The sequence below is a fragment of the Ctenopharyngodon idella genome, chromosome 10, assembly GCF_019924925.1.
Source record: "Ctenopharyngodon idella isolate HZGC_01 chromosome 10, HZGC01, whole genome shotgun sequence".
NCBI lineage: Eukaryota > Metazoa > Chordata > Actinopteri > Cypriniformes > Xenocyprididae > Ctenopharyngodon > Ctenopharyngodon idella.
Window position 1 is genome coordinate 15,585,106 of NC_067229.1, and position 11,019 is coordinate 15,596,124.

The 11,019-nt window shown below is 35.4% G+C and overlaps 1 protein-coding gene across 1 annotated transcript; it reads left to right on the forward strand.

Moving 5' to 3' along the window:
- Positions 1-162: 162 nt before the first annotated feature.
- On the forward strand, positions 163-8,151 carry cnot9 (CCR4-NOT transcription complex subunit 9). Its single transcript, XM_051909906.1, has 8 exons — positions 163-349; positions 931-1,113; positions 4,128-4,243; positions 4,340-4,449; positions 4,529-4,638; positions 6,525-6,623; positions 6,858-6,949; positions 7,628-8,151. Exons 1-8 carry the CDS (start codon positions 332-334, stop codon positions 7,794-7,796), a joined length of 897 nt encoding a protein of 298 aa, XP_051765866.1. The 5' UTR covers positions 163-331; the 3' UTR covers positions 7,797-8,151.
- The last annotated feature ends 2,868 nt before the right edge of the window (positions 8,152-11,019 follow it).

Consider the following 11,019-nt stretch of genomic DNA (forward strand, 5'->3'; position numbering starts at 1 on the left):
TTTAATACGTATAATGATATTTTATAATAAGTTGTAATGATTATAATTTATCATATTGTTATTATTAGTTTAGTAATAAAATGTATTGTTATTTTTATAATATAGAGTCAGCATGGGGGCAGCAATGAACACTAGAGCCGTCGTTACCCGCCAAAAACTCGCGCAGAAGAAGAAACGCCAACCGGAAGAGAACCGTACCAGAAGAAACACCAGCGGAAGGCGGTTGTTTTTTTATTAGCTTATTTGCTAATGTAAGCCCGATCTATTTCTCGTTGTTTTAAAAACTACTGCTCACTTTTACTCTGGAGATCACAATAAAGTGATAGGGAGGATGTTGGCTACAGGAGCGGTGAGTTTTTGGAAGGTTTTGGGCGTTTTACCCTTGTTTATGCTGGGGCCTGATAGAGCTAACGGCTAAAGCTAATGTAGTAGGTTACTATGGTGATATATTAAAGCATATATGTTGCTTTATATTAGGATATTCGTATATATCTTGCGCAGTTTGCCTCTATATAGTTATTAGCGTACCTAATGTCTAAAAACAGGCTTAAGAAATTGAGTATCGAGTTTTTCCACATGTGTACTGTGCTGTTTGTAAACGTGTTGGTATTATTTAGTTATTTAGTAATGTATGATTAAAAATTAAGGAATAGATAAGGAATATTAAAAATAAACATTTAAAGAAATCAAATCTTTAATTCATATAATTTAATATGTTTATGTAAAAAAAATATTTTCAGGAAAGTAAAAGTATAAACAATCAATTATGAGAAACAGAAATTGAACAGAAAAAAACGTTTCCAATAATAACAATGTGAATGAGAATCAACCTTGACGGCCGAATAAAAGTTGGTTCTGAATTTCTAATATACATCAGTTGCTTGTATTTCTCTCGTTTTAATTTGAAGATGTGTGATCTCTGTCTTGTAGACTGTAACCACGGCGGGTCTGGCTCAGGTGGACCGTGAGAAGATCTATCAGTGGATCAATGAGCTCTCCAGTCCTGAAACTCGTGAGAACGCCCTGCTAGAGCTCAGCAAGAAGAGGGAGTCAGTGACGGATCTGGCGCCGATGCTCTGGCACTCTTGCGGGACTATAGCGGCTCTCCTACAGGTGCCTGTCAATCAATGCTGAATTCAGTACTGAATAAACTGATAGTTAGGAATGGTTATGAAGAAATATTATAGGCTGACATGGTTATATATAGGGCTGCATGATAATGGTTAAACTGATAATCACGATTATTTTGCTCAAAATTATAATCACGATTATTCTATCAAAAAGGGTAATGTAGTAATGGCCATTTTGCACATTCTTTACCAACCTAGACTTCACCCAAAAGGCCTGTAGGTGGCACACCGACTTCATTTAACCAACTATGATAACTTCGTATCGTTAGATGGTAAATCAATACAAAACACATGGTTTTGGTGAGCGCTTTGTAATCTGTATTCACATTAGATTTTTAAAGGAACACAGTTCGTTTGCAAATGAGACAAACCACAGATTCAGATCGCCCTGCAAATTCGTAAAGCAAAGAACGATGCTCTTTGATATATATAAAAAAAAAAAACTGTCCCTGGCTAGGGACATTCTAAAATGCTTAACGTGGCTTAATGTACTAAGACAGTGATATTAACAGACCAAACTCAGTAAGCATCACACTAATAAACCATACTAGCCTATGTACAGAAAAGCAGTTGAGCCCTGAATTTGAATGCAACGCATTTAATCTCATGTTAAGCATTTTCCTCCCATAGAAAACCGTTATAAAGAAAAAGCTTAACGTCACTTAATGTAGCCTAGGCTACTACGTGATATTAAAAGATCAAATTCTGCACAAACCAATTTTTCTGTGTAGTATGCTTTATTAGTATAGTGTTTACTAAGTTTGGTCTTTTAATGTCACTGTCTAAGTACATTAAGCCACGTTAAGCGTTTTCTTTATGGAGGAAAATGCTTAATTAAACATGTTGCGTTCATATTCTGGGCTCATCTGCTTTTCTGTACATAGTATGCTTTATTAGTATGGTGTTCACTAAGTTTGGTTTGTTAATAACACTGTCTTAGTAAATTAAGCCATGTTAAGCTTTTTCACGTTAAGCGTTTTAGAACGTCCCAGTATATCATTTTCAACTGATTTACATTATGAAAACTGGTAAAACCTTTAGGAACTTTAAAAGATAAAATGGCGAAACTCCTAATATTATTTCCAATAATTCCAAATTTCATTTTCCAGATTGAATTGTCACATAGGTTGCAAAAGTGCATTTATTCTGCAAACAGTAAGGTGGAGATCCATGTTGCGTTTGTTGAAATTCATCGCTGAAGGTTTGATCATGGCAGATTTAGTCACAGAAATAGCACAAGTGGCTTGTGAAGAAAAAAAGACTGGCTGTATGACACTTTCATTGAAGCAGAATTTTGCTGTGGAGATCGCTAAACTCCAGCGCACATGTTTGTTTTCAGATCATCAGCGCTTCTTCCGCATTTAGAGGGAGCGCGTGCACAGAGTGCACAAGAGTTAGTTGTTAATCGCCAACAGCACAGTAGCTCCAGACAAATTATGACACTCAAACTCACAGGAAAAGCGGGTTCAAAGCAGCCTCCGTGTCTGTTTTCAGCAATATTATCTGCCTGCAATACCGGAGGCTGCACTTTTAGGACTGCAGCAGTTTCTGGCCTTCCCACTTTGTTCTCTCCAGCGCTGGAAAGTTTTTTTTTTTTTTTTTTTTTTTTTAAATATAAAAGCACTTGCCCAGTCATAAACCTTCATTCCAGTAATATTCTTTTGAGCTCTTTTGTATTGTCTCATAATTTGATTGGTTAGATGTTTGTTGTTGGTATCGGCCCGGCTAACTTCCAAACAGTGTAGTTGAAAAAATGGATACGCCACCTTTAAGAGAACCGATCAGCTGCGCGGAAGTTTCGTTGCTAAACTATGTATGTATATATATATATATATATATATATATATATATATATTTAATGGATATATATTTAATGGATATATATAAAATGGATATATACATGTGTTTGCATTAGATTAGTTATGAATGTGTGATTTTAATAATAAAAAATATTACTTATTAATTTATAAAATATTAATAATGAATTACTAATTAATAATTTTATTATTGTTTAAATGTGTAATTAAAATCTGTAGCTATGTAAGAATGCCATTTAAACAATTACATTCAAATAAAAATAAGTTTGAATACTTGTATTTGTAATTTATGAAAATACAGTAAAATTTAGCAATTGATGATACAAAAATAAAATAATTAAAATTAATATTTTTATATAAAATTGTAATTTGTAATATATAAAGAAATTTGTAACAGCATTTTTATTGATTTAACTATTTTTTCCATTTATAAATTATTTTTTTCTGGATGAAAATGAATGACATTTGATAGAAAAAATTGAAAATAAGTTTTCAAATATTCAGATATTAAATTCAAAATAAAATAAAGTAAAATAGAAAAAGTAAAAATAATAATAATTTATATATAATTAATTAATGTATCAATTTGCAGAAACTCATTAATTATATGCATTAACAAGTAATAAAAATATAGTATAACATTTTGCAAATGACACAAAACACTTAAAAAATACAAAGAAAAAATATTTAAAAAATATTTTTATTATATAAGGTGATTTGTAACTGCATTTTTTATTTTGATTTATACATTTATAAAGATTTGATGAAAATGAATGACATTTCAGTAAAATTTTTCAAATATTCAGATATTAATTCAAATATTAAAAGGGAAGAAAAGCAATAATATTAACATTTATCTAGAAGTAATGTCATTTTGCAGGGAAAAAAGAAAACTGATGAATTAACAAGTAATGAAAATTTTGCAATTGATAAAAAAATTTAATTAAAAAGATACAAAAAATTAATTACTCTTAACATTTGACAGTAAAATCATATGAAAATAATCTTTCAAGTATTCAAATACTAATCCAAACATTCAGAAATAATATGAAAAGGAGAAAGTAAATAACAGTAAAGGTCAGATTTCAGGTTTTCATAGTGATGCAAACAGTTTAAATTTGTTTTTAAGAGAAATGACTAGGTTATGGTGTCATTGTTTATTTATTTATTTTTTATACAGGAAATTGTGAACATCTACCCATCCATAAACCCCCCGACACTGACGGCACATCAGTCTAATCGAGTGTGTAACGCTTTAGCACTGCTGCAGTGTGTGGCCTCCCACGTAGAGACACGGTAACTCACTTCCTATACACCAGAAATGACACACTGTCTTTAAACCCCTGCCACACTGACTCTTTTTTCCTCCCTTTGTTTGTTTTTCATCCTCAGCTCTGCTTTCCTGGCAGCTCACATCCCTCTGTTTCTGTATCCCTTCCTGCACACGGTCAGTAAAACTCGACCCTTCGAATACCTGCGGCTCACAAGTCTGGGTGTTATCGGTAAGAAAACCGGCTAATGCAGGAAAAAAGCAAACAATGTTTTAGTAAAGAAGTCTTCATTGAAATGTTTGTTTTATAGGAGCACTGGTGAAAACAGACGAGCAGGAGGTTATTAACTTCCTGTTGACCACAGAAATCATTCCTCTCTGTCTGCGCATCATGGAGTCTGGCAGCGAGCTCTCAAAAACGGTTCGTTTACAAATACGTCATCAAATTCCTTCCCACATATATACAGGGTATCCGCGGGGCATTAAAAAGCATTAAAAGTCATTAAATGGATTTTGCGAAAATTAAGGCCTTAAATGGCATTAAAAAGCATAAAATGTTATTTCTACAGGCATTAAATTTTTTAGATACCGAGATTCTGAGACCCCCTGGTACTATTACACGAGCGTGAGGTCTTGCTTTCCTGCCGCAGGCGCACCTCTCTGGTTCAGCAGTGCATTCAGTTGAGGATGTGTTGTCAGAGAACGAATAAAATAGATACTATTGCTTCTAACCCGAGTGATCATTTTACTTGTACGTATAGCCAAAATCACAGCAAATGTCTTTATTTTATGTGTATGGTGATTTTTGTTAGACAACGTCTCAATTATAAATCAGGATTTTAGTGCTGGTTTAACATGTCAGGGCTCGAACTTTATTTTCCCGACCGGACAAGGACCTGATTAAAACGTCAAAAAAAAACCAAAAAAAAAAACACAGCAACTTGGGAATCACCAAAACGCGAGTATGACTGATTTTATTACATTTAGTGTTTGTGGAGATCGATAGTGGATAATAATAGGCTGTATAATGTACTGACGATAACAAGGTTGCACTGTTGAGGCTCGCGCACCATCTCGAGGAGAAATGGAAACATGAGTGAAGCACACACAAAAAGAAACTCAGTTAAACATACTGCGGTAAAAATTCAAAATGTGGAGTTTTTAATAACTTGATACTGGTAAGCAAAACCACACAACCAAGAATGCTGTTTTCCTAAATAGGCTACCATCACGATTAAAAACATGACACTGATTTCATACAACAGTTCAATTAACAAGTAGTTAATATCAAGCCACTTACATTTTAGAAGGAACATTGACTGTTTTTGTTCTATTTTATCAGCAAAAATAGTTTCAAACAAAGATCACAGCAGTACCAAAGCGCAACACTCAGCATTGTTTTCATTACTGAATGATTCAGCGTTTTGAACGAATCGGTTAAGTCAAAGATTAAATGACCCATTCATAAACAACTGTCTCATTCTTGAATGAATCGGCCATTTGAATGAATCGTTTGAATGAATGAATCAATGACCCACTCATTAAGCGGTTTACTTGCCGCCACCTACTGGTGGTTTAGTTTCATTTTTAAAAGTATCATTTCCCCCCAAACATTTCATATTTGTATTTTCAAAAAATATTTAAAACAATCCCATAACATTAATGCAGTTGTAATCAATCAAAAATATGCAGATTTACATATGTCAAAGCTGCAATATTCTGAAAGGATATTGCTTCAGAACAAATTTATATTTCCACCACCACCACAAAAAAAAACAAACAAACTATTTTTTTCCGGACAAGCAACTGTTTTACTCGTACAAGTGAATGACCGATTTACGTGTGTCCACATGAAAAGGCTTAATGTCGAGCCCTGTATGTAATCTTAATGAGCCTCGTTTCAGTCACCATTTCATATTGTCTGACAACAAAAACAGAAAAAATATATTGATGAAACAATTTTGATTGGAAATTTGGCTGTATTAAAATATATTATGTGAGCAAAAGGGTAGCAGCAGAGAAGCAAACAAATGTAAAGGGCTGACACTTGGCAGAATGCGAATACAACGACATGATGAATATTCTAATTGCCATATGTCGTCATCTATCGACATTTAGCGGCATATATATATTGCTTTAAAAAATTTAAAAATTGGCATTAAAAAGCATTAAATTAGATTTGATGAAACCTGTAGAAACCCTGATATATTATTTTGGCCTATTTTGATCTTATATGAGGGTAAATCCAAGACTCAGAAAGATGAATGTATCTTGCAGGTGTTTAAACCACATGTTTCTCTCTTTCAGGTGGCCACGTTTATACTGCAGAAGATTCTCTTGGATGACACGGGTCTGGCGTATATCTGCCAGACTTATGAACGATTTTCACATGTTGCCATGATTCTGGTGATTAACTATTATTCGTGTTGTTTAGAATTATAATTGTCGCTTGATTGGCATCTGTTACTTCTGTCAATCAGACTGAGAGTTAATCATGTTGGACACTGTATATTGCCTGTGTTTGAGCTGAATGTCTCTGATTGGCTGGTTATTTGCAGTTCTGGATTGTGATTGGCTCATTTAAATGTTATTTAAGCTTAAGGTTTATATGTGTTTTTTTTTTTTTTTTTTGTCTTTCAGGGGAAGATGGTTCTTCAGTTGTCTAAGGAGCCCTCGGCTCGCCTGCTGAAACATGTTGTGCGATGTTATTTACGACTTTCTGACAACTCCAGGTATTTTTTCTCTGCTTTTCTAGTTCTTTGCACATTTTTGGATGGTAGGAAGTGCACAAACATTGCAGTTTGGAAAAGTTGAAGATTTGGGAGCCCAAAAATTAATACAATATGAAATATAAAAACCTGGTTAAATACACTAATATTAGAATGATTTCTGAAGGAAAATAGGACACCGAAGACTGGAATGATGATGCTGAAAATTCAGCTTTGCATCACAGGAATAAATTACATAAATAAATGAATTAAAAATGCATAAATAAATCAATTAAAATATATTCAAATAGAAAACTGTTTTTTTACATTGTAATATTTCACAATATTACTGTTTTTACTGTATTTTTTTCAAATAAATACAGCCTTGTTGAGCAAAAGGGATTTCTTTCAAAAACATTTTAAAAATTTACGATCCCAAACTTTTGAAAAATAAATCCACATTTTGAACCAAAAAAACTAAATTAGTTACAACAGATAAAGTACAATTCAATTTATAATATACATTTATAAAATACATATTTTATATTCGTATATAATTTTTACATTTATACAATTTAAAAGATTTGATGTAATTTATATTTAATTAAATTACATATAATTTATACATTTAGTTAAATTATTAATATATACATTTATATTATTTAGTTGAATTTATAAATCACTATATTTTCTCTTTTTCAGGGCGAGAGAAGCTCTGCGTCAGTGTCTGCCGGACCAGCTGAAGGACACCACGTTTGCTCAAGTGCTAAAGGACGACTCCACCACCAAACGTTGGCTCGCGCAGCTCGTCAAAAACCTACAGGAAGGGCAGGTCACAGACCCCCGTGGCATCCCTTTACCACCTCAGTAACACACACTCACACTCATCCAAAAACCCTCCAGGAAGGCCCAGCACCACACCTTACACACATCAGACTGTTCTTACATACAAGGGCACTTAATATTTTTTGCCAAGAAGCTTAGAAACGGTGCTCAGCATTCACGGTTTGTTTTTGAGATATTAAAATTGACTTTGGACTCTGCTGGACTGAGGAAGAGTCAGTCTCAACCATTAACTTTTTTTTTTCTTTTTCCTCTATGCCTTTTTGACAGAATTGAGAGGAATTGTAAGACTGTATTGTCTGTATTTTCATCACAAAAAAGGAAACGTCTATGTAGTTTTGAATGCTGTTAAATAAACATTGTCATGTCATTGTAAATGTCAATACCGACTGCTGTGCTGCTTTTCTGATTTTGAGGAGGAATTAGGATATTTTGTACTGGAATGAATTTCGGCTAATGGTAAATTTATCATTAAAGAACTTTGACGTTATGAAATGACGCAAATGAAACTGAGGATGTGAGTGTATAGAAATATGTTTAATATGTTGTACTTTTGGGAAAGTTGTTTAGCCAAACGTAATAAAACACGGGTTAATTTAGGGTTAAATTAGACCTGACTGTTGGAGATGTTAGCACACATTGCGTTTTACACTCATAATTTGATATATACACAATTATATAAACATTTATAATTTTAACCCCCCGCCCCACTCGCTGATTAAGCATGTAATGGGACAATAATGAAGTATACTAGTTTCAAAAACTTAGTTTTATTAAAACATTGCATATGGTTTCATACTTTTTTTTTTCTTTTCAAGTGCCATGCTGTAAAGTGTTCACATTTTATCTTGATTATTTGCATCATTGGCTGCCACCAGCTGGCCGTTAGTGGTACTGCAAAAACCATCTCTGGAGCAGTAATAAAATAATGGCCACTTGTTTTCAAATAAGAAACTTTTTTACTTTTTTATGCAGTGAAACTGATAGTAAATGATATGTATTATAAAAGTACTGTTACCTGTTCAGTTTTATTCAAGTTTTCACCATGCAGAAGTGTATATGTGCCATTTTCCATAAACAGTGAAATAAAGTCCCAGTTATAAGCGTCATGTCAACCGAACAGTCAGTTGAGTTTAGTTGCTAATCACCTTTGTGTAATGAACGATCAGATACGTCGTTAAACCCAAGGTGAGAGTTTCATTGAGGTGATGTCTGCAATGGAAAGTGTTCGTCCATGTGTGAGTGTGTGTGTTCGTATAGGAGTCTGGAAGCAGTCCAGCCATTGGCTCGATGATATAGCAGGTAGGCAGGGACCCCCTTTTAAAGACGCCAGCGCTGTGTGTGTAAGCTGAGCTCAGACATTGAGCTCAGTTGTGTTTTATTCATGAACAGAAACACGAGGAAGGGACAGAGAAGTAGTATTCCTAATGGGAGATGAAGCCAGGTACAACCAAAATCGATGGCGAGACCCCTCAATAGGAACAGAGTGCTCCAAATGTGTTGATATTTTGAATACGAGATGTTTGAAATTGGCCTAAAAAGTTTTTTCCACTCTCAACCCCCTTTCATTTTTCTGTCTGAATACAGTTTAACAGGGTGCTAAATGATGAATGCCTACTTTAGTAACTTGATCCGATCATCTGGGGGCTCCGCTAAAGGGCCCAAGTGAGGGAGGCCAAGCTTGAGTTGTGCTCTACAAACACGCATTAAACTTCCTGACGTGTGTTTCAGAGCCAGACTGGAAGTGGACGGCGCTGTCCGATATATGGCTGTCAACATGCCATGAAGGCATTTGAATATTTTATGAACATTCGGTCGCTTTTTTTGGTCATTTGTATAGTGAAGTTATGCCCCTTCATAATTTTTACAGGGTTTTTAGGTTAGTGCACATAATGTAATATGCTAATAGTTTCTACTGACCAATCAGTTCAAACCCAAATCAGTCATTTGGGTTAAAATGTGGTTTTCTAGAGGTTGGCATCACTATTATTATTTCTCATAATTAAGGATTTGTACTTTTACCTAGCGCAGGTAAGTATTTACCAAAGCCACTTGAAGGCAATACTGCAAGGTTAGCCAAAAAAAAAAAAAAAAGAATAATGCCTGCTAACGCTGCGCTGTGGTATGCAGGGAAGCATACCAGAGGCCATTTTTTTTGTTGTTGAATGGATGGATGGATGTCAATGGAGGAGAGGCTTCACTACAATAAAGTGCTTTTGAGGAAAAATGGCTCATTTAATGAATCGAGAGCAACTGTGCAGCAACAACCTAACCATGTTTTGCTCTTTTTTTTCTAAGGCTAGTAAGCAAACACCCTTGCAGCCACATAGCAATGTGCTAGTATCCATCCACAACATCCTAGTGACTATATAGGAACATGCTACAAAAAAATAAAAGCACTCAGACATGTTATCAACCATAGATATATATACATTGATCAGGCATAACATTATTACCACCTTCCTATTATTGTGTTGGTCCCCCTTTTGCTGCCAAAACAGCCCTGACCCGTCGAGGCATAGACACCACTAGACCCATGAAGGTGTGCTGTGGTATCTGGCACCAAGATGTTAGCAGCAGATCCTTTAAGTCCTGTAAGTTGCGAGATGGGGGCTCCATTGATCGGACTTGTTTGTTCAGCACATCCCACAGATGCTCGATTGGATTGAGATCTGGGGAATTTGGAGGCCAAGTCAACACCTCAAACTCATTGTTGTGCTCCTCAAACCATTCCTGAACCATTTTTGCTTTGTGGCAGGGTGCATTATCCTGCTGAAAGAGGCCACCGCCACCAGGGAATACCGTTTCCATGAAAGGGTGTACATGGTCTGCAACAAAGCTTAGGTAGGTGGTACGTGTCAAAGTAACATCCACATAGATGGCAGGACCCAAGGTTTCCCAGCAGAACATTGCCCAAAGCATCACACTGCCGGCTTGCCTTCTTCCCATAGTGCATCCTGGTGCCATGTGTTCCCCAGGTAAGCAACACATACGCACCCGCACCCGGCCATCCACATGATGTAAAAAAAATCGTGATTCATCAGACCATGTCACTATCTTCCATTGCTCCGTGGTCCAGTTCTGATGCTCACGTGCCCACTGTTGGTGCTTTCGGCGGTGGACAGGGGTCAGCATGGGCACCCTGACTGATCTGCGGCTATGCAGCCCCATACGCAACAAACTGTGATGCACTGTTTCTGACACCTTTCTATCAGAACCAGCATTAACTTCTTGAGCAATTTGAGCTGCAG

Coding starts and splice junctions, on each gene's coding strand:
- cnot9 (XM_051909906.1), top strand. Junction 1,114..4,127: donor CTATAGCGGCTCTCCTACAG/GTGCCTGTCAAT, acceptor TTTTTTATACAG/GAAATTGTGAACATCTACCC. Junction 4,244..4,339: donor GCCTCCCACGTAGAGACACG/GTAACTCACTTC, acceptor TTTCATCCTCAG/CTCTGCTTTCCTGGCAGCTC.